The 24429-nt window shown below is 36.7% G+C and overlaps 1 protein-coding gene across 10 annotated transcripts in view; it reads left to right on the top strand.

The window, feature by feature from the left end:
- Positions 1–24429, top strand: part of DGLUCY (D-glutamate cyclase) — a 45712-nt gene that overhangs the window by 5892 nt on the left and 15391 nt on the right. For 3 of the 10 annotated variants that reach the window (XM_085061551.1, XM_085061549.1, XM_085061548.1), the window contains exons 2-9: positions 8271–8347; positions 11680–11755; positions 14720–14831; positions 17573–17726; positions 18392–18590; positions 20225–20375; positions 21792–21914; positions 24129–24320. In XM_085061551.1, coding sequence (XP_084917677.1) covers positions 14729–14831; positions 17573–17726; positions 18392–18590; positions 20225–20375; positions 21792–21914; positions 24129–24320 — 922 coding nt within the window. In that variant the 5' untranslated portion in view covers positions 8271–8347; positions 11680–11755; positions 14720–14728. Of the gene's footprint in view, positions 1–2165; positions 2298–8033; positions 8153–8270; positions 8348–8961; positions 8981–11679; positions 11756–12948; positions 12968–13740; positions 13831–14719; positions 14832–17572; positions 17727–18391; positions 18591–20224; positions 20376–21791; positions 21915–24128; positions 24321–24429 lie in introns of those variants that run through there. The other 7 variants (XM_085061550.1, XM_085061553.1, XM_085061556.1 and 4 more) reach the window with 7 other exon arrangements.

Raw genomic sequence — 24429 nt, 5'->3', positions numbered from 1 at the left:
TAATGATTTAGTTACAAAAAAGAGTGAAGAATTGTTACCTTTTATTTCCTCCATGCTTTTTTTGCAACTGCCCCAATTTTATAGGCAAAACCAGAATACAAAGCAGTGGCTTTACCACCTCAAAATATCCAGCAAAATATTTGTTGTAGATAATCTGCTGTAGAAGTTATGCACCAGGCACTTGGAGTTCTTTGAGCTTTTGGTAATCCATGCACAGCCTAATTTCTTTCCTTTTTCTTAGGTAGAGAACTTCTAGGGGAAAACTAGATTATTTAAATGTTAGAACCCTCAGTTTTAATTCAACTTTTTTCTTTTCTAATGTAAAGTGTTTGCTGTGGCAGTCTTTGAAGAGAATGTCAAACTCCACTTGGTCAGAAGGCATTTTACACTCCTTTTGTAAATTCCTCAGGATTTACATTTCCTCTGAAATGTTATACTTCTATGCAAATAAGTGCCCCATTAAGCAATTTCCCTTTGACTGTCACTTATTAAGCCTGGCTAAGAGTGAGGTTTGGCATCCTGGTTCTTAGATGTCACATTCAAGCTTACTTTTCTGTTGTGACTGCTTTTTAATGTATTGATGGGGAACATGACAGCAGTGCAGATTATTGACATTGTAAATAAGTCCATTAACTCTGAGGTATTTCAGCCCCCTCACCCCAGCATTTTCGGGATTTAATAAAGACTTACACTAGTAACACATCTCTCTCCATTTTAAAAAGAACACTTTCCTATTCAAACAGATTTTATTCCAAACCAAACACTGATTACAGAAACTGTCGTAAATTATTTGCTTCCCATTCGACTTTGTGTTGCAACTCTAGTGAGATGCATCTTCAAATTGGAAGTCACATGAGGCAAATGCCACAGATTCTTAGAATTACTCGTAATTCGCGGAGAAGGTAGTGTGTGACTTCAATTAAATCACTTGTTCTCTGATTGCTTTAAACTGTCTTGCTTTAACCCCATCCAGCAGCCAAGTCCCAACCAGCTTCTCACTCACTGCCCCACCAGCAGGATTAGGGAGGGAATTGGAAGGATAAAAGCTGGCAAACTCATGGGTTGACATAAAGACAGTTTAATAGGGAAAGCAAAAGCTACACACACAAGCAAAGAAAAATAAGGAGTTAATTCACTGCTTCCCATGGGCAGGCAGGTGTTCAGCCATCTCCACAAGAGCAGAGCCCCATCACAGGTCATGGTGACTTGGGAAGATGAGATCTGTCACTCCAAATGTCTTCCACCTTCCTCCTTCTTTCACCCACTTTATATACTGAACATGGTGTCGTATGGTCTGGAATATCCCTGTGCTCAGTTTGGGTCACTTGCTCTGGCTGTATCTCCTCTCAACCTCCCATGCACCCCTAGTTTCCTTGCCAGATTGGCAGTTGAAAAGCAAAAAAGACCTTGTCTCTGTACAAGCCCTCCTCAGCAATAATAAAAACATCTCTATTATCATCATGTTATTCAGCCAAATCCAAAACACAGCCCCATACCAGCCACTGTGAAGAAAATTAACTCTACCCCAGCCAAAACCAGCTGTAAGGCCCCAAACAACTCATTGATGAGGCTTTTAAAAGGGCTTACTGTTGTTCACGTACTTTGTGTTAGATGCATGGGAGAAATGCTGACAAGATATTCTCAAGAGATCAAAACAACAAAAAAGATTTTACTGGCACCTTTAGAAAATCAAATAACTTTGGCAAAAGGTTTAGAGCTGCATTCAATCAACATAAGCCACTTCTCAAACCATTAACTTAGCCCATTCAATTTAGCAAATTCTAAGCACATTCAGTTTTAAGTTACTCAGAATTCTAATAGGAGGGAATTAGGATCAGAAAGAAAGAAAAGATACAGAAAAAAACAAACATAGCTACCAACTCCTGGGTTCCAGCAGCGTTCAACTGATAGAATTTCCAAAAGGGTATAGGGTGAAGACATATGCGTATCTCATGTTTGACCTTAAATACTCCTTGCCTTTCTGGGCCCTTCCCCCAGGTGAGCCTTGTGGTCATTTGGCCACTCAGGAGCTAGGTTAGGAGCTCCAAGGGCAGGTGTGGAGCATTGCCTGTGATGTGTCAGGGATTGGTGGCCACTGCAGGGCTGGGATCAGCCCAGGGGGTGTATGGAGCAGGGCACTGCCTCCCCAGGGCCAGGCCTGACCTGCCTCTTCCCCACACACACAGAAGGTTTTGAGCCAGCAATCCTTCCAGTCTCTCATACCAGCACAGAAACATATCTGTAATGTGATGGGGCCTTATAATGTCTTCCCACCCAGGCATTTGGTTTTGGCAGTGGTGAGTTGTGAGATGCTTGCCATTATTTTCCTGCTTCTTTAGATAACAAATTGGTTGAACTGTTCCACTGTGTAACAGTATTTTTCTTTAGAAAGATGTGATTAGTGGAGGTACTGCTTTGGTTTATACATAAGATAAAATAATTACTTTTGGATAATGAGTACCAAAGCAACAGAATTATAAATCATTTGGGGTTGGACATGAACCCACTGCAGTCCCAGAACATTGTCCTTTGATGGATATGTAAGGAGGAGATGGAGAGGATTTCTGAGGAAATCGTGAGTCTCACTGCTTTGACAAACAGCAAGTGTTAATCCCTTATTTAATCTTGTGTTTCAAGGCAGACCAAACCCGTGTTTTCTGTATCCTTTTATGTACCCTTTCTGACTTTGGGTATGCCATTTAAAAGTAATCGTACCTCCTGTAAGACAACAGTTGCCTAATCTTTCCAGTGCCTCTTTTTCTCTGCAGAAGTAAATGCCTTCACACCACCCACACACCCCAGGAGAGCAGCCTTCCCCCCACTCCCTGCCTCTGCTACAGTAGCAGCAACATCCATTTGTCTTCAATTATAGAGTTGAAGATGTTGTCACAGCTGAAGGTGACGTTAAGCATCTCACATCATTACTTGTCTTTTCCTATTATTGCTTTTACCTCTCTGTATTGAAGCTTCACAGTGCATGCTTTTATGTAGTTGAAGCTTTGGGCGACAGTTTAATCTGGTTTGGCCTCTGGTTTGGTTGTTCTGTTTGGTTTTGTAAACTTTATTCCTGTTGAGATTCTTAAATGGGACTAATGTAGAAGTCATATACTCTTATTAAACCAGAGCCTTGTCTAGAATAACCATAAAACTAGAACATTTAAAGCAAGTCTGCCTATCCATTTAATTAATAATCATACCATCCCGTTTGTAGAATGTTCATTGCTAGTCTTTATCTATTTACTTTGGAGAAACTTATCTCTTGTCTTTCCTGATTATTTCCTTGTCTTACATCTACATATTAAGTCTACATATTCATGCCAAAAATATCCCAGCAGTCAAATTACCCTCAATATTCATAAGTTGTTTCAAAGAATTATTCTGATTTATTAGAAAAAGATCTAATGAATTAATTCTAAATGTTATTTTATAGGTGGTATCGAGGCTAATTTCAGCCAAAGTTTCAATCTCTAATTCAAAACATACAGCTTTACCCACAGGATGTGTTCATTGGAGATAAGAGATTACATCACAGTGCAATAATACTGAAGAGCCCTTGATATAGCTGGGCAAGATGCAGACTCAAAACAAAAAGGTGCCCCCCAAAATTTCTTATTAGTGTGCTATGTTGAAAGCCCTTGGAAGACAACTGTAAACTGGGAAAACTCTGACTTTTTCACTGAAGCTGATAATTGTTATGAGGGTCAGAAATTGGTCATCCATCAAAAATATGTGTCTATCAGGTACAAAATCAGCCATCTACGAGTGTGGTATCCTCTCTATTCCTGTTTATTTTTAAGACAGACATTTGAGATGCTTGACTTCTGCAGAGCTCATGAAGCCAAGGTCACTGAAGTTAGATGCATTTCTGTTAATATTCTTAGCTATTTTTAATATACATAGATTATACCCTAAACAATGCCCCCTTAATGCACTTTGTTTCACATACTTTCTTTTGTATACTTTGACAGTGTATAGTAACCATGGAAAAGTCACATACTGATCATTCTATTCTTTGAGCTATAATATACGCATTTTAGACTTTTATTCTGTTAAATTTATGCAGTCTTGAAATAACTGTTCAATTGAAAACAGTGTGCTTTATGTGATCAACCATGGAATGAATGCATATATATTATTTATATATATATATATATATTATACATATATATATATACACATGCTTTTTTTGGTCTACATTTTAAAACCAAGGACAGAGCACAATGTTTTCCTTCTTCAAAAGGAGTGGAAAATATTGTGTAATATTATCCAAACTGAGGCTGGACCCACTCAGAATGCTTGTTTTTTAAACTTTCCACTAAATGGGGGGGGAGGGGGAACATGTTTATTGTTTGATGCAAAAGACACAGATTTGCTTTTTTTTATATATAATTTCATATTCTTTTATATGCCTTCTGGTAAACTGTATCTTTGATGTCTAGCAACAAAGTCTCACTTCTTTCCAGTCTTATATTTTAATGCTCCAGTGAGCTTGTATTACTTCTGACAATTTTCCCATGGACACAATGATTGTATATCTCATATATCTGCAGTTTGAAGTGCTTAATAGATTCAAAATTAGCCTTGTATAGCAAACTTTCTATGTCAAAATGAGTTAATTTATAAAGACAAGTATTATGAGAATAAAAAAGAAATTTCCATTAGAAAAATCTGTCAGTAGAGAATGGAGTTTGAAAGTCATTAGGTACCATCATCTCTTCAAATGTTTTAGTTGTAGTAACTATTTTTTTTAATAGCAGTCTCCTACTGCTCCATCAGTCTGATTGGAAATTGCAGCAGTTTCTAGTAACTGATGCCTGTTCATCTTCTTTGTAACTGGTTAAAATTCTGTCTTTTCAATCTGTAATGAGAAACACCTTGATCCTGTATTTAAATCATAATGTTCTTCTATCTTTGCATATTATTAAAAATATTTCCTTATAGTTACGACATAGCAATATATCATACAATACACCTTGTTCTATATGATTTTTGTTTGGTTACATTTCCAAGTAGCTGAACAACTATCCCTTCTGTAGATTTTTTTTTTTCAGTCCAGAAACATTGTTCCTAAATACTCCATCTGCAAAATTCCAGGTGTTCCCAGAAATGTGTCTTTTGTACTAATTATATTGAAGGAGAAGCTACCTAAATAGGCCTAGGTTTGAACCGAGCAAATTGCTCCCTTTTCCCCACAATCAAAATCCCACACATTTGACTAATCTTTTGGAGACAAACCCCACAGCTTTTCAGAGTTCAGTTTTTGCAAATGTGAATGCTCTATTGTAATTGTACATTTAGACTTGGAGCACATTAATGCAAGCTGCTGAGTGCTTTTAATATGTCTTGTCTTTTTTCACTGCATATACTCTGTAGTCTGACCCTTCTTTGGGAGGAGATACTGCTGAAAATTCCTGGAACACTCGTAAAATGCTTGTCTCAAGAGGAAATATCTTTATGGAATTAGGATTAAAAGAATGCCTGTGTTTGTAGATTGCATTCTTATATAAAGATAGTTTAGTTACTTTTAAATATATTAGCTTTGGAAGTGGAATTCTAATGAAACAATCCATGCAAAATTCTTAGCATTTGCATCTAGACAGTTTTCCAGGTAAATTAATTTAGGAGGTAGCTGGTGGAATCCATATGATATGCTGCAAGCTGTAGTTACATGGGATAAAGTCCACTTGGCTATCAGTTTTTACGTTAACTTCTACAAACAAAGCAATCTCCCTTGGGACCAAAGTTTCTGAACCAGAGTTCATGAAATGCTGGAAGAATAAACCAGCTACTTTTGTCGATATTTTCTCTGCTTTTGAGCTCTTTCTTAGGTATGCATTATTGATCACTATCAAAGTCAGTATACTGGGCTTGATGTACCTTTAATTCTATCTTCTGAAAAATATTATTTAAATAATATTTTTAATTATTTGGACTTTATGTATATATTAACTGTACCATGAAACTGTTCAAGCACTATGATGTAAGTTGAAAATCCATTTCAGAGAAGGGGGAAAAACCAGCCAGATCAAAAGACAATGCTCAAAGAAGCCAAGAGTCTTTTCCTGTTTGAAAACAAAATAAGTCAAAACTTAGCACACTCCCCATACTTAGGATATATGATAAGTTACACGAAAAATAATCCAAGAACAAAAATAGTTACACTTAAAAAGTGCCTCCTAAATAGGAATACCATGGAATGGTTTGGGTTAGAAAGGATCTGAAAAATTTTCTAGTTCCAATCCCTCTGCCATCGGCAGGGACACTTTCCACTAAACCAGGTTGCTCAAAGCCCCTTCCAAACCAGCCCTGAGCACTTCCAGAGATAGGCAACCGGAGCCAGTGCTTCACCATCCTCTCAGTAAGGAATTTCTTCTTAATATCTAACCTAACCCTACTCTCTTTCAGTTCAAAGACATTGCCCTTTGTCTTATCAAATTACAAATGTGGCATATGGAATTTTAAGGTATATTATTACAATTTCCTATCTGGCATATATACAGTAACCAAGAAAAAGAATCAAGGGTTGCTAAGCAGAGAAAAACAGAGCGAAACCTTTTTTTGACCTGTGTTTATCAATACTAGTTATAACTTATTTTATATCAAGGCTGTTACCTTGTTTCACACACAGGTTTATAAAAAGCATTTCTATTGCTTATTTATTTTTCTGTCTTTATTCTAACTTTTCTGTAACATCTTTCTTTACTTAGATCTGCATATAGTATAGGGCTTGTATGCAAACATATGCAGCTGAAGTACAATGAAGCAAATATTTAAGCACTTCATCTGTCCTTGAGCTCAATGGGACTAATTATCTGTTTATCTCTTTTACTTATATTCACAGAAGTACTATGTGTTTGAGTCCTTAAACTGTAGGCTCTGGTGAGCTTTTATGCATATTTACCTCTACCATATCTGGGAACAAAACTCTAAAAAAAAAATAATAATAGTAAGAGCTTAAATTTTTGTTTTGTGTTGCTTCTATACAAAATAGGCTCAATTTTTGAAATAGAGCACACCAAGATACCAATCACTGTAGCTTATTTATATCTTAAAAATATAAAATGTGATGATAGATGTGTAAAACATTTTCAGCCCTTACCTTCTAATTCTTTGGTAACGAAAATCAAAATTATGACATTGGCATCCCTTTCAAGCCAGCTAGTTGATGCTGCAGCATTATGAGTCACCTCTTTTAACACCAAACTGCTCTTTTAAAGAAAATGTTTTAATGGTGATAAAAGGTTTGAGGGTGATATGTGTATAGGTCTTACTCTACCGATGGAACATAGGGAAAAGCTGTAAAAATTCAGGATTAACTCTATGAACTAGACAGGTAACTGCTTTCTTTCAGCTTCTTGAGTTCTATGCTGATACTTTTCATGAACACAGAGGTGTGAGATGTTCACTCTGCTTGCTGTAACTGCATTGAACAGAGTGTATTGTATAAAATTGTGTAAGGCACTGAATAGCTACAGAGTGAGAGCATTCAGTCAACCAATACCTGATCTAATCTGTCACCAGGAACTTATGTGAAGTTCTTCATGTGGCCTGTGCTGGGACCCACAGCAGAGCAGAGCTCCTGAGCTGTTCCCTTGCTTGGTGAGCAGCAGTGGGTGCAGGGACTTAGCACCTGCTGGCAGACGTGAACACAAAAGGAATGGTGTCATCCTGGCGGTCACCTGAATGACCTGACAGCAGGAGCATGGCACGTTTTTTGAGTGCATGGTTCTATTTTTGTGGTGTGTAGGTAGCAGAACATCACTTACCTGCTTACCTTCCTTGGCAGGAATGAGCAGCCCATCAGCCCTGTGACCGTGCCTGACGTGACTGGGTGTAACCTAGGTGGTGACATATGTTCTTATCAAAATAAGCACCTGTGGCTGCTGCCTTGCCAACAAAGCAGTACAACTCACTGTACTTTGTCCTATGGATTCCACTTTCTTTTCTTCTAAGACTGGAAAGAAAGGTTTTCCTTGCCTTGGGAGTTTTTATCCTGCCAATACCTATCACCTTGGCTGCTGTGTGCAGTGCACTGTTAGCTGGCCAGTGCTGCCACAGGGGCATAGGAGAGGCTGGCACTGGTAGCCTGCAGCAAGATCCCCCTGCATTCTTGGGCTGTCTTGGTGCCAGGAGTGGCCAAGATAGAGAACTGGTATCTGGACCCAGCCCAGGGAATAGTGGAGCAATTCTAAAGATCTGTAGCTCAGCACAGATTGGGAAACAGTATTTACCACCCTCATGTCCTCATGATTTTTTTCAATTTCTTGTAGGTGAATAAGCGTATCTTGTCATCTTATATGAAAACAGCCTTTAGTGGGTCATTTGCAGTCTCTTCTTACTAGAGCTGGTGAGTATTCCTGTCAGCAAAATCAAAGGCATTAAAGTAGCAGTTTCAAATCTTGATGAATTTCTTAGTCTCCTCTCAGGTGTATACTGTATGTTGCTAAAGATGCATGTAAATGAGGTGGCTGTTCTAAAACTTGTTGGTTATGTGTTTTTGTAAGGCAATGAGGCAGGAATGCAGGTATCAGGATAAGACCCACGGGGTTGGAAGGGTGTGTGAAGTCATGAGGCCTCATCCTTTGCAGGATAAATAAGCCCAAACAACTGGGATCTTGCATAGGTTGTGCCCATGCAAGGGCAGGGCCCCGATGGGAACTATTCTCTAGTCTCTGCCCATGTTTCTCCACCTGAGAAACAATTTATTTTGTCCCAGAGCAGAAGCTGAGTGTTAGGTAATACCAATGCAGTGGTCACATACTATGCTGTCTGAAATGGCTGATTTGAAACTGGTAATTGCTTTTTGTTATTTGTTCTTAATATACTGAGAGAAACTAGATGTCATGTACTTTTTTTGCAAATAAACAAGATTGCATTGAAGATACATTGATTCTATCATCAATTTCTTATCCTGACATAATCTGCAGGATCTCGAGTATAGGCTGGCAGCTTTAAGCAGCACACAGAACACTAATGGAAGGTTATTTAAATTTCTATTTGCAGTCCTCATCTAAAGGTGTATACATTTCAAATGCAAATACCCTATATTTCAAGTGTAAAGTTAAATAATAATTTGCTGGATGAACTGCTGTCTGAAAATACACAAAGCACTCCCCTTTTGGAATGATACACAAAAAACTTCTGTGCTTTGAAATGATTCATAGCAGATGGAAAGAAAAAGGATCATTAATTGATTCTTCAAATAAAAGATCTCAACTGTAACTGAGAGACTCTGTTGGAAAATCAAATGGACTGAATTTTCAGAGAAGCTTGTGCTTTTCACAGAAGTCTCCTGGCAGAATTTCAAATCAGCTTGATGATTAAACAGCAGGTCATTTAAAGTGTGTTTATGTTAACAAGCCTCTGTAACCATATTCATACTAGGGCAAGGCATAGTACACAAAGCGTTTGTTAGATTATAATTAGTTTAGATTACTTTCCATTATGTGTTGGTAAAGGCAGCCCATGGGCTGGCTCATGTTTCAGGTTACCCTGCTGTTCCTGTTCGTGTAGCAGTAGCTTTGGGTAATGTATCTGCATGACAATATCTAAAAAAACCTGCCCAGCCGTTTTAAGTAGTGACCCTTGCACTTTTTTGGCCCATGAACCCGTACATGCCACCACCCATTCTTATTATCAAACTTTAAACTGAAAATAGGGCAAAAGTGATATAAGCAATGCAAAGTTGTATTTCGTAAGAGTCTTTGGAGTCCTTGCAAGCAAGTCTCTAGATTACACAGCATTAAACCATATTCTTATTAGTCTATCAGTGCCACTACCTGTAATATGTAACACCAGAAACTGGTGTTAACTACTTTGTAGTCTTTAAACCTGCTTGTTTATTACCCTTGTTTATTACCCTTACCACCCATACTTTTTACAAGCTGTGTATTCTCAGATGTTCCATTTTTGAAACCACAGAAATACTATGTTTTTACTTCTATTTTATTAATTCACTTGACATGTGTAAAGGCAAAGTAGTCACACTGACACTTGTGAAGAATGTTTTAATCCTTTGTGTTATTACATCATTTTTTTGATTCGTTTTTGTCTGGTGTGGTTTAGCACAGCAGTATGGACCCACCCACTGCATCTCAAAGTGCAATCTCTCTGACACTTAAATGACATTTTTCCATTTTCTTGGGTAATGAATAATTTACAATGTGGGCCTGTAAAGAATCTATGTTCATATTTAAATATCTGTGAAATTTACAGATTCACTTTTTCATTTTGAAAGCTCTAAGGTAACATAAAATGTTTCATTTACTGCACTTCCTTCTTTTTCCATAAAGAGCTTATGTTCTGCAGATTGTAAAAACACTTTATAAGCTATAGCTTGTAAGATGTATAACTTTGTAAGGCTGGTTGGTCGTTCCACTGCCAAAAATTAAGAAGGAAATAATTGGAAAAACTATGCTTAAGCCAAACCTGTCTGATTTATTAAAAGGGATATATGGATATAGATATATACTGATATGAGTATAGGTAGGGTCTAGATATCTATAGACCTATATCTCCTATAGACAGGGAAGTCTAAATCTTACAAGTCTGGGAAACCATTTGTGAATTTATTGTGTATTATGATTTCTGATATTAGACTATTTTGTCTCACACTGGGGACAGGAAAAGCTCATTTAAGATTAAAAATTGAGAAGTTAAGGTACAACTGAGATACAGGAAGTATATAAATTAAAAAGAGCTCGTGAGAGGCGAGAAGGCATCCAAATTCCCCTATTGCCAGAAGGTACAGACAAACCAAGGAAGCAGGCGCTACAAAGGTCGGTCCAGCTTGGAGTTATGGAGATACGGGTCTGAGCTCAGGGAGGAAAAGATGCAGAGATAAAGGCATGCTGTAGACAAAGACAAAGAAAATAAGGAATAGCCTGGGAAATGCAAAGAGGCTACTCTGTCCATATCATACAAGTAATTTGAAACGCAACACAATCTCTTTATTAAATCTTGTCTAGAACTACATTTTTCTTGCTTCATGTCTTCCTCTCAATGTGCTTTTTTCCTTGCATGAGTTGTGGAGTTTGGGGGAAATAGAGCATATTTTTTTACAATCAGTTATGAAGATGAGGCTTAGAGCCAGTCCCATTGCAGTCACCTCAGCAAAGATCAGTACATCACTGCACTCAGTCACCTGTATTCAGCTAGTGCTCTGAGAACAGCATGTAGAAATGGTTAATGACTTAGAGCTTCATATGGCAACCAGGGATCACAGTTTTGAATAAAAAAATATTCACTCTCCAAATCTGCCTTTCTTGAAAATTGTTATTGCCTGGGAAATGGGATATTATGAAAATCATCTGGGACAAATTAATCACGTAATATGTATCAGCCTAATGCTACTGGAGTGGTGTTGCACAGATATTTACTGGATGAAGATGTCAACTAACGATTTGATGTTACTTATTAAAGCCAGAGCCAAGATTCATTTAGAACTTTTAACAAAAATGTACTGTACTTTTACCGAACCATACTTCCTGACTGCCACTTCAATGCAAAGAAAAGCTTTTTCTTGAGTATTTCTATATATCTTTATAATTTAATGTCATTTCAATATAATATTGTTTCTGACAAATTGGCTTGGTATTCTGAACTACTGATCTGGCAAAAACTGTATTCCCATCATTTCCTGATCACACAGCTCCTTACATCATTCTAATTTCTTTCCAGCTTTGAAGTTTCATCATCCTTGTCAAGATGTGGAAGTGCAACTCAGGATATGGTAGTGCCCACAAATCAATAGTGGGTAAGTGCCATCTTAATGTCTCAGGCAGCAATATATTTTAATAGTTATCTATTTAAGTTCTGTATGTAAAACTCAAGATACACCTGAAAAACATTGAATATTCATGAAAACTCTGAAAAGAAAAGTGTTTATTGTTTTTCTAATATGGAACCAAATGTTTAAGAAAATGTTCATCAAGAGAAAACTTGATGCTTCGGTGCTATGGAGCTTTACTATATTGGTTGTTGGTGTTGGAAGTCAGGGAGTCTGATGTGAGCAGCATGACTTAGAACAAGGTCTTTTTTCAGACTGGTGCTTTAAGTATGAAAGTTTGTCATTATGCAGCCAGTCAATTACCTGATTTTCAAATGCTATTTACACAGGATTCAATCTGGTCTGCTTTAGATGTTCATTCCATTAAAGACAACACACTGGAAAGCCAGATCTTAGGATCCCTTTGTGGGGACACTGCATAGGATGCCCTCAGGCACAACAGCTATCTTATAAGCTATGTCAGCCTCTTCTCTTAAGGCCTTTTTTAACACCCTGCATGTTGTCTTTGTGTCGTGATTCAACATACCCCCATGAGGTAACTGAGACTATCATTATCTGAAACTGTCTCGGAACAAAGTGAAAGGCGTTAAGAAACCTCTGCCAAGGCACAGATCCTGCTAACTGATTAACCACTATCTCAGATGTTTATTTAGAGTGCTGCTTGAGGCCCCCATGAAGTCAGTCTGTACACTTTATTAGGCATCCTGATGGGACAAAATGGAAGACACTTTAAGATCCTAATTATCTTCTCCCCAGTCATTCCAAACATGCCATGGTCATGATAGTTTCAAGGATTTTTCAGGAGGTTCTAGAGATGGTTGGGAAATCTAATCTGACTGTGCCTCCTGCATACTGCATTTCCAGCCATTCCTGGGCAAGTCATATAGCAAAAGCTGGGTTTTACTATGAACATCTCACCATTTTTATCGTCTGTCCAAATTTAGTAATTAATAAACAAAAATAACAGCATAATCTATTACTGATATTGTACAGCAAATACAGGTATCTAAAGTTATAACTTAGAATGTTAATCCTATTGGATTTTCCCTGCTATTATTTTCCAACATCAGAACAGGCTTTTCCAACATCAGAACAGGGCACTTGTGACAAAATACCTAGCTAAAGACAGCTTTTGTTCCAGACTAGTTTTCTGAACTTCAGACTGTCTTTCAAGTCCAGGTAAACTAGTAGTTCATCAGTAGCAGGCAATCAATCCTACAGATGATTAGATGGTTCTAAAGGTGCTCAGAAATAAAGAAAAAATATCTGAAAAAATCTAATGAACACATCTGGAATGTTTTATTAGGATCATTATATTTAATTTGAAATCTCTTGAATTAATCATTCCAGAATGGTGTTAGAAATTCTCTTTACAGTAAGAATAGTGTATCTTAAATTGATACTTATAGGCCTGAATTAGTGCTCAGTGACATCTCTACATCCAACTTCTTGTAATCTTTAAAGCGTGTGTTTGGAATTGTTCTTGATTTTGTAATGAAGACTATTTTTGTGTAGCATACAGAGTGCTAATGTAAAAGCAGCAAAGAGAAGAGCTAGAAAGTAGTAATTTATAGTTCAGAAAAAAGAGTGTTTTCTTTTGGCTGACAATGTTATATAAAGATTTCAGAATTAAGAATAGATATGAAGTTTACTCTAAATTTTAGTGTGCTAAATTTAACCTTTCAGAACTCTGCAAACTCTGGGAAACATTTTGGACAGACTAGGATGAAAGTATAATTTCAGTCAAAACATATCACTTCTCTTCAAGTTAATTACAGAATGATTGCTCAGAGATATAAATTTTCACACTATTCCACTCCACTCTCCAGTTGTGAGAGTGAAACTTTGTACTATCACAGTTATAGCACAAAAACTGTGGACCTTTAACAGAAAAGTTAACTTTTGCTAGAAAGTTGTAACATCTAATTATACATTAATTTAGTAGCATCTTTTAAAAAGAGCAGCACTGCTTCTCTCATGTTTATTACTTCTTATGAATAACATCAAGAATGGGTTCTCCTGAATTAAAGAAAATCTTGGAGGTTGGTAATTTGATTACTTGGAGGATAGTTCACTTTCTTTACCTAAAAGTGACCAAAGTTAAAATCATATGTGTATGATTAGTTAGTATTTTAGCCTGACTTAACTCTTACTTTTTCCTTAAAGTGATGTAACAAACCCTTTTTAGTTCAGGCTGAGAGGAAAACTGTGTGTGAACTCTGTCTGGATTGCAGAAAAGTGACATTTTAAATCATCAAAAGGAGTAAAAAGAGACAGATATTTATTGTAATTAGGATACTTATTTCTTTACCTACGCCAGATTGTATGACTAGTGACTTAAACATCTCTATTGCTTTCCCAGTGGAAGAATAGCCACAGGAGTATTCACTTCTACATAATTAATATTTGAAAAGCATAATGCACGTGAAATGTACTACAATGACATTTTCTGAATGTAGTTCTCTCTTTACCGCAAGGTTGCCTTGCTAATTGTCTAAAAGTATTTTGATCAGAGCAGTAATATTACAGATTATAGCTTGGTAGATTAATCCATTTGTGGTTTTGTAATTTTAAAGATGCAGTGACTTTTGGAAAAGTGAATACTCTAGAAAATTAATATTTATCAGAGAGGAAAGAAATCTGTTTCTTACAGTAAAGGCCAGCAAAATTTTGTATTTTATCCCAAATGCTAAAGTGCGTGTCTCCAGCTAATTTATTGAAAGGTTCAATTTGCATATCATCATAAAATGTCAGTGACATAATCCTTTGACTTTGATTTCCCTTTTGAGTTACAATTTAGAAATTCCCAGTGATAATAACTTTGGTGGAATACGAAGAGGAAATGTAAGATAAGTTCTCCAGAAAATCAGAATTTAAAATGTGGGAAAAAAAGTGCTTTTTGTTTAAATTCATAATTATCTTTCTGGTAAGGATGAAGAGATGCTTTTGACAGGAGGCTTGAAATCTCTCCTTCCGCATGTGCTAAGAAGAATAATTCGATGCAATAGACTCAGTATTAGTAATACTTCTGGAATGGCAGAAGGTAAGTAAACCTAACAGCTCTATATGCAAAGTGATTCCATTTTAGATTCATAACTATGTGGGTTTTTGTTTGTGAAGGAATATAGAAATATCAATAGTAAAACAGAAGAAAATGTTATGGTTTTGGATGTTTTTGAAATCACATTGTAAGCACCTGACTGTTTTTTAAATCATAAAGATACGTCAGAGGAAATAAACCATCTTAACTGAGTAATGTACATGGACTTTGTTTTCAATATTTGCAGTGCATCCCTCAGCTCCCAATTGGCATTGAGAAATGATGCATGTAGAAAATATCTGAAAAATCTTTAACCAAATCTGGCTTTTCTTGCATGTTATTATCACGTATGTAAGATGACCTACTATGTTCTTCACAGAGACCTTGCTTTACTTAGCACATCAAATATGCTTTGGGGAAGGTTAGAGACATATAGTTACAGAACTGGTGTTCTGCTTCATTTGTTGCAGAAGGTGAAGGTTATGGACTTAGCAGGACTTGGAATTGTAAGGGGGAGGGGAGAATTAGTTTTATACTCAGATAACTGCATTCTGGAAGATTGATTTCTGTCTTGCCTCTCATAGCTGGACATTTACAGAAACAGAGAAGTCTATCATTGTTCTGATCAACTTAAAAAGTAACTTATCTAAAAATACCGTGGCAAATAGCTGATCAACAAAGTTGTGTGTAGTGGCGTTACTATAAAAAATGTTCATGCTCTTTTTATAGAATCATAGTGAGTCTTGAAATTGTGGTTTTCTTGTCTAAGTTCCTACTTTGAAAAATACTAATGGAAGACATTTTATAATGTTTATAATCTGAAGTTTGCCCCAGCTGAATTTTTAAAATTTATTGCTGCAGTAGTTTTAAATGTATTAGTTCTAACCATTTTGAAAAGCATTGTTGACATACAAAACAAGTTCATGAACATACAGTTTCATTATACAAAAAACTACTGTAACAAATTGTCTTATGTTGTTATTATCCAATTATTTCTTACTGTCCTCACTGACATTCACCTAAGAAATTAAAAGCTCTTTCTAAACTTCTCCAAACTGGGACATGAGTGTGTTGAATGAATGCCTGGGCTGGTCAGCACATCCAGCTTCACTACCCTTACTTGTGAATACATTCATATTGATGGCTCCATAGTGCATGTGAATAATCAGGAGATACGGGTTTCATGTATACAAAAAAGTGACTATAGCTACCAGGAGGAGCAATAAATTTCTCAAAGTGTTACAATGAAGCTTCCTGAGTTTATCAAATATTTGTCTGCAGATTCAGTCTGTCATCTGTAACTAGTATATGAAATTCAGTGTTGTCAGCTATTCAGCCCTGACTAAAACCACAATTTTAAGAATTCATTAATATAACCAGCAAAGCAGAATGTGCCTGTGGATTTCTCATGGGTGGCAGGGAATGAAGTTGAGGGGTAACCGAATGTAGAGTTTTATTCAGTAGTAAATATAGTATGTTTATTCAGCAAAAATATTTTTCTTTATTTAGCAAGAATCTTTTTCTGTATTTAGTAACTGTTGCTAGTAATAAAATGAATTTTTGTTCTGACTACTCCCAAGAGAGCAGTTTGTGGACAAATTCACTATGCAAATGCATGCTTACCTCAGCCTTTGCTTTGCATTTTTCCATCAGTTATAGAATTGTATCTTTGGATTTCTTTGTAAGCTTTGGTCAAGAGTAAGATCTGACTCATTTTCTACAGCTTTTGAAGGCAGTTCGTTGATTTCAACTAAATTACTGCCTCTTGGATGACAGACTACTGCAATATTTAAGAAAGTGAGTGCTTCTGTGCAGCCTCCTACTCTCCTGCCTGATAACAGACAGTAATAACTCTTCAAGAGAGTTTCAGTAAGAATTTAGGGACTGTTGATTGCTGGGTTTATATACCCCAGACCAGTTGTACTTCAAATTTCCCCTCATTATTTGAACACCTGATATATCCATGCAGGAAAATTTAAATGGCATTGGTATTAACTACTACCGTTAAGAAAATAATTTTTTGCTGAATAAATGAATGGGACCTTTTTTCAGTGGTACTCATTGAAAAAATGTTAATGTCTTTAGAAGCTATTTCATTGTAGTAGTCAACAACCTTTCAAATAACAGCTGTTTCCAAGTGAAGAAAGAGTAGCAGTTCTGTTTATTTTGAGGGGGTTTTTTTAATTAGAAATAGTGGAAATTACTGAGATTCAGTGGACAGGCAAGAGTTTTTTCCTGAGATGTAATCATATGTGTTTCATTGCAGCCCACATTAAAATTCCCTAGCCAACAAATTTTAAAGAAAGTTTCCTCTTGGATTGATTTCTAGCTTGGTGTTGTGAAAAATAATTGTGAAAGTGTGGCATGTGATAGCCTTTCTTAGGTTCTGGGCTAACATTTGTAAATAAAGCATTTTCCTACAGAACACTCATTTCCCATGTTAGACGAGAAATTATGTTTATATATAAATTAATAGAAATGTTTATTAATTATGGTGTCTTCGTATTCTGCTACTACCCATGTCTGCCAACTGTTTTAGCTGTGAATCACTTCACATACAGAGTAGGCCTCGTTATGATTTTTAAAACATTTCAAGAAGTTTAACTTATATACAGATTCTGAAACAGAAATTTCCTTCAGGTAATTTTTACAGGCCACCTAAAGAAATTTATACAGTAAAGTTATTGTTTCACAAACAAAAAGCTGAATTACTAACCAGTCATTCCTACCTTCCACAATTTAAGGCTATAAACAGGCCAATGTTGTGATTTTGCACAAGTCCCTGGCTGATGACTTTGAGAAGTTCTGCCATGCAAACGATGGACCCCTGCCACTGCTGTACAGAAGTCAACCAGGTGATTGGAAATGTCCTTCCCTGAGCAGTGATTCTGATATCAGGTAACTACAGACCTACTCTGCTTATCAATATTCTGCAGTGAAGGCTGGTGGTGATTAGGAAGGTTTCAGGACCTTCTTACACTGTTGTACATTTTGAACAAGTTTCTTTTCTTGGAGTTATACCTTTGAGTGAAAACCATGTTTACAACAGCCTGATAAGCTTGTTCTTGAGAAATGTGCGTAGATAATTGTCAGTATTACAAGTATTTCTCTAATCCAAAGGTAAAATTTTGTATTCTGAGCCTGCAGAATTCAATAATAGGGTTTTATATTTGTTTTATTTAGTAGAAACATGGCCATGGTGCCTGCATGACACTTGGAGAGTCTCTGAAATTTGAAAGGTGTACTCCTGTGGTAAACACTGAAAACATAACTTAAACCATCTTCCTAATTTTTGAAAGCCTGAGACAAGATACACATAAGGGGCCTTTACCTATAAAGTCTAAAAAAAATCTCAAACGTATGTTGTGTTTGCCACCTTGGTTTTGTGCAGAATAAGGTGTTCTGGGGATTTTGCCTGTGTTTGTTTCATTGTTACTCAGAAAGAAAAAAATGGATAAAGTAGGCCGTATCCTGTGGTTTCACACTGGGTTAATGTCAATTCAACCAATTCACCTTGTTTTCAAAAAATGCAACAAAGCTGTGATAACTTCTTATTTCACTAGAACTGACTGCCTACAGTACAGAAAATATGAGCATGGAGTTTGTACTGGATCACTGAAAAGCCTTAAGGAGTATTCTGAACAACTCAAGGACATGGTGACTTTTTATTTAGGCTGCAGCTTCTCTTTTGAAAAAGCAGTCCAAAAAGCTGGCATTCCTATAAGAAACGTTGAGCAAAAATGTAATGTAAGCATGTACAAGGTAAGTAGATACACACACACATAATTACTGTTGTAATTTTGCCTCTGAGTTTTGCCCATATTCACATTAGGTGCATATACCTATTGTTCAAATCAGAACTGTTTTTCTTTACCTACATACTAACTTAAGGCATGTGCTGTTCCTCAGAGCATGAAAATATTTCCAGCCTCTGCTTTTTTATTTATTTTTTGTAACAAAGCATTCCCTGTTTCCTGTGGCAGCGATTTCATTTGGGTTCTGTTCTGGTTTGCCCTCTCTGTTTCACCCAATGATGCTGCACTGTTCTGACCATGCCTTTACCTGTCCTGCTCGCCATACCAGCTCCTGCTTGCAGTTGGAATTTCCTTTTATAAACCATGGCAATAGCAGTTTCTTCTGTGTAACAGCCACGTTTTGGATTTTTCCTGAGACAGAAGAGCCTTTAAACTGTGTATTTGCTGCAAACCCAGGCCTCTGGAACAGAAGATATTCCCAAAGGCTTGAGGTGCCTACCATAACACTGAAAATTATTATTGTGCTCAAAAAGCTTATGGTGTAGATTTTAATGCTAACAGAAGCCTTAGAATAATTCTGGCTCCAGTAAGTAAACCTCTTAATACTAAGAACATTAAAGTACACATCTGCATGCCTTTTTCATTTAGTTCAGATGCTCTGCTACTAGAGGAAGGTTACTGTTGTTTTCACTGTTATCGTTACATAGGATATTTTTACATATCATTACATATCATTACATATATTACATAATATATGCTATTACATAGCATAATCTATGCTGTGCTCCTGGTCAGAATGAAGGTGCAAACATATCTCATTCATGAGTCCTTCTACCAAGCTTAAAGAAAAAAGTACAACTATGTATCCACTTCCAGAATTTCAGAATTAGGAAAATTTTATAGTTTATAACATATTAATGCTGTGAAGAACTGCATGGTGTGTTTCTTCAGTGACAAGTGTGATTATTATTATCATTATAAAGGCTTTAAATGAACATTTTCTAGACAGCTCTAGCTCTCTGCATGTCTTGTTTATGTTCAGCTGCAACTCAGATATCAGACTTTTTTTCTAAAAAGCTGGCCTGCTTTATTTCTAAATAGAAAAGGTGCTTCAGCCTCCCAGTTGGTGAGGATGAATTCCATAGAATCTTTGCAGAGGCATGAAAGATTTTGTATGCAGGGAACTGGCATGCTGCTTCTGTACAAGTGGGTAGTGCCAGCAGCAGTTCCTGACCCTGGCATGTTGCAGAGCACCGTATTCAAGTACAGAGGGTAGATTCAGACCAAGTCGATCTGTAGCTGTGCAATAATTTTCTATTAGCTTTTTCACCTTCTGTATAGGAAACACCATTGCTTTCTGAAAATATTCAACATATAGTGAGCTCACCTTGCTGTGTGCACTGCAACAAGAAATGCACGATGTTGAAACTTTTAGTGATCTATATGATGAAGCTAAAGGATGGAATCTTAAAGGAAAAAAATATGGGATCCTAAGAATTTTTTTTTAAGGATTTAAAATGACTGTTAGAATGCAGCCTTTCTGAACTCAAGCACAGCAGAAAGATTTAGATTTGTTTATTCTAACATTTTAGAAGTATTATTCAGTATTCCTTCTAACACTGGATTCTTTTGAACTGCCAGACATCTGTGCCTTGCCACAGCGTTTCTACCTTTCACTGCAACTTAGTAGTCACAATGAGACCTATTCCTGAAAGCAAGTTGGAAGCAGCTGTGCTAGCAACGTCTGAATTAAAAGAAGCCCATGGAGCACCAATTCACATAGGTGACCCTGGTCAGTGCTTTTCATTTTTCACTCTGCATGCACTTGACTGTGTATAAAAGTGAAGGGGAAAGCATGGGAAGTGGTAGGACTGAAATACCTGCACCACTAAATCTATTATGTTTTAATCCTTTCTAATGGTCACAAACCTAAATATGAAAGGAAAAAGAAAGAAAGAAAAAAAAACCCCAAGGTTTTGAGTGAGCTGAACACACAGATTTTTTAGATAAAAGATAGCTGCCGGATGCAGATAAGTTATATAGCAGGGATGATTTTGGTAAAAAAGTGTAATCACATTTTTCTGAAATGTATGCAGTTTCATTTATATGTGAATACTTTCTTGCTGTCAGAGATTCCAGTGACAGGCTAACAATGACTGACAGCGTGGGGAGAAGTATGTGTGGATGCATTATGTTGTCTTAGTGGTTGAATGTGAAAGTAAATACTGTATTATTTTTAAAAATACTGAAATACCATACAATGAGCACAACACTTAAGACAGAATGAATAGAAATATGACAAGATTTTTTTTTTAAATCTAGTTTGAACAAAACTGAAAAAAAAAAAGACAGGAGGCTATTTGAAAAAGCACAAAACCAAACAAACACCTGTAATATGAAGATAGATTGCAATAGTTTCCCCCTCTGCTGTCAGAAATTTGGTGATCATGGGCTGCATACACAGAAGGATCACATTGCAGGGCATGGAAGGAAATGTCATTGGTTAACACAACACTCCAGTAACATATCTGAGTACTTAAATCTGAGGAACTAGTAATAAGTCATTACTAAAGAGTAAATTATTATATATACAGATTATATAAATTAATTCCATGAAGATGGTGGTATGATAAAGCATCTGAAGAATTTAAAACCAAGGGAAGATAGCAAGTTCTTAGAATGACCCAGATTATTTCAAGTAGGTGTCAGAATAAAGCAAAAGACAATTTAGTGAAAGGCGGCTAAGAGTGAGATGTATTTATCTAAGACAGAGAGGAAAAATAGACATTGATAATTTCTCTAGCTGAAGAATGTAGGAAGTTAAAGCAGTAGAAAATGTGCTCTAGAAAGAACTCATTTTGCATTGCAGTTGTTCTTGTTTGCCAGTGCTACAAATATAATTCTTCTGTTGATCCAGAAGATTTATATTATCTTGGAAACTCAACATAGATGTCTAGCTTCCATTTTGTTGCAGAAATAAGGTAAATATATTTTTACTGATATTACTGAGTACAAAAAAGGGAATCAAGTCAGCTCAGGCTCTGAGGATATGCACTCAAAGGGAAACTAAAGGTTCCACTTTAGGGGGACTTGAAACTCTTGCACTCTTAACTCTGTCATTGAATGGTGCTTGGGGTCCACCCCCCAGCTTTGCAAGCATTACTGCTAAATTAGAATCACTCATTATTTCATTTTTCATCAATTCCAGGTATGCTGGGAATACAAGATCTTTCTAAACCAGACTATGGAGATCCAGTTCACCTTCAGCCTGGTGATATTCCAGTGTTTTGGGCTTGTGGAGTAACAGGAGTAGAAGCTGTTATCAACTGCAGTATGTGCTGCTTGGAGACTCTTTTTAAATAATCCTTTAAACTCTTTTCTCTCTCTTTTTTATTGTATTTTTTTAAAAGCAGACTGAGTGAGTTGGCTGATTAGCAGTCTTGATTTTAGGGTAAGATAAAGAGCACCCTAACCAGATGACAAAAAAGCCTTTGGCAGGACAGTTTTTGTTGTGAAATACAGGTCTACTTTTTAGAATATTCTGACTGAAATTTCACCACCTTCGTCTGAGTGTTTTCAAGGTTTAAATCTACAACTCTGGCAACATCAAAACATGTTTTTAAGCATTATAAAACAAGTTTAAAGGCATTTGTTTTTAAGCTTCTTTCTTTTAAAATATTTTGTATTGCATTGCAGTGAAGCAATGGTAGAGGAAAAAGGAAGAAAAAAGAACGGAAAAAAAAGAGAAGGCAGAAATCTTTCCAAAATGTTGTCAAGAGCTAACAAATTGATTGACATGGAAAAGGGTTCATAAGTGTCTCATGGAGAATGTTGAGCTTTTAGGTTTTTTTCCAGAGTTAAGTAAATGTGACACACTTCACATAAATGAAACTTCTTCCTCTGCACAGAGTGCTTCTGCACTGTATGCAGTCATTTATGCAGGCATGAGCACAAAGGGCAAGAAAATGCAACAAAACCATAATGACAGTATTAAATACTTCTCTAAGTCACGAGTATGGAATGAAAACTGTATTTTCATTCTTACTGAAAAAGGGGCATAATAACCATAGGCAGTATATTTGGGAGAACCTTGGGAGGATCATCTGCTTTCTTCTCTCCTTGCAGATCCTTGTGTTTTCTTGCAGATGTTTGCTTGAAGTTCTCTCAACACCTGCTCTAGATATGTTCAGCTCTAGGCGAAGAGAGTTCTTTTTCTTCCTTACATACAATCTCTCTTCTCCAGTCCCAAATCAAAGGTGAAAATCCTGCTCTTTCCTGTATTCTTCAGCAATTCTATTAATCTTCCTCATGCATCCTTGTTGCAGGGAAAGGAGAGAAAAAATTTGCCAATGTCTCTTCAATCTGTTGCCCAAAGTGCCTGTCTATCCTGCCTTTGCCTGGAACTGACTTTCTCTTTTGTTTATTTCTCCATTTTCTATATTAAAACCAGTTGCCATTAGTGCATTCCAGGAACTTTTTGGACAGTTGTTATTTTGCTGTGCTGCTTTCTCATCTAGGTAGCTAAAAATCTGCCGTATCACCAGTACCCATACTTTAGATGAATCTGCTAGATTGTCACAAAAAATTGTGTGCTCACAGGGTTTGGTGAGGTAGAGTAAATCTCAACAACCATATTCCCCAGATGCTTTTAAAATATTAGCCATAGAGTCCCAACAAACATAGCTCAAACCAAACACATATTTACTTAATAAAGTAATATCTTCTCCATTTTCACCCTCCTAACAAAGTCAAGTTTTGCTTATTTAAGTATACCAGCTGCTAACAATGTACCAATTTTGCCAAGTCAAGTAATTCCTAGATCCAGACTTCTGGAATCAGGATAAAGACAGGAAATATTTTCAGCTTAGGGAACTACTATGCTGTCAGGTCTAAAGAAGCCTATTTTTCTCCAGGGTTTTAGAGGCTATTCATGTTTCCTTTTCTAAGGCTTACTGGTCCCCCTTTGTCATTACTCCTTGCCAGTTTATAGTTGTGGTGGCTTGACCCTAGCCAGCAGGATCAGGGAAAGAATTGGAAGGGTAAAAGCTGGAAAACTCATGGGCTGAGATAAAGACAGTGTAGTAGGGAAAGCAAAAGCCATGCAAGCAAACAAGGTAAAACGGGGAATTCATTCATTGCTTCCTATGGGCAGGCAGGTGTTCAGACATCTCCAGGAGAGCAGAGCCCCATCACAGGTAATGGTTACTTGGCAAGACAAACTCCATCATGACAGATCTTTTGGGAGGGTACCAGAGTTCTTTTTCTAAGTTGCCTCAAGTTTAGACCAAAGAGGACATTGTGGAAAAAACTGATCTCAACTACCCATGTGAGCTTTGTAAAAGTGAAAACATTTTCAGATGTACATGCATACATTTCTTTCTCAAAGTGTGTTAATTGCTGCAGTGTAACTTAAATATCACCTGTTTTTATAAGTGTCATCAGGCTGGGACTCTGTTGGTAAAGTAGCTTTTTGAAATTTTATCATTCTGATAATTCATTATATTGCAGTTATAACACTTAACTGAAGTTTTTTCATTTGTTTTAGGAGCTCCATTAGCTTTTACTCATTCTCCTGGCTGCATGTTCATTACCGACGTAAAGAATGACAATGTCAGATCCTTAGGAGGACTCCCACAGGTCCACTGCATCTCTCAAGATCCTCTGCATTTCAGTATTGTGTCAGCAGAAGCAGCCCAAAAGATAAAGACTCTAGAAACCCTAATTGGAATAGATCCAGGTATAAATGAAAACTATCTCCCTTTAATGGATTAGTTATGGGGTAGATACCACCTATCCTGCAATTTTAAATATTTAAAATTCAAGAACACAGTAAGAATCTAAAGGTG

This window comes from Lichenostomus cassidix, chromosome 5, assembly GCF_008360975.1.
Source record: "Lichenostomus cassidix isolate B80296 chromosome 5, HeHo_3.0, whole genome shotgun sequence".
NCBI lineage: Eukaryota > Metazoa > Chordata > Aves > Passeriformes > Meliphagidae > Lichenostomus > Lichenostomus cassidix.
The sequence above is the reverse complement of the archived record's forward strand: the minus strand, read 5'-3'. Positions and strand labels throughout refer to the sequence as shown.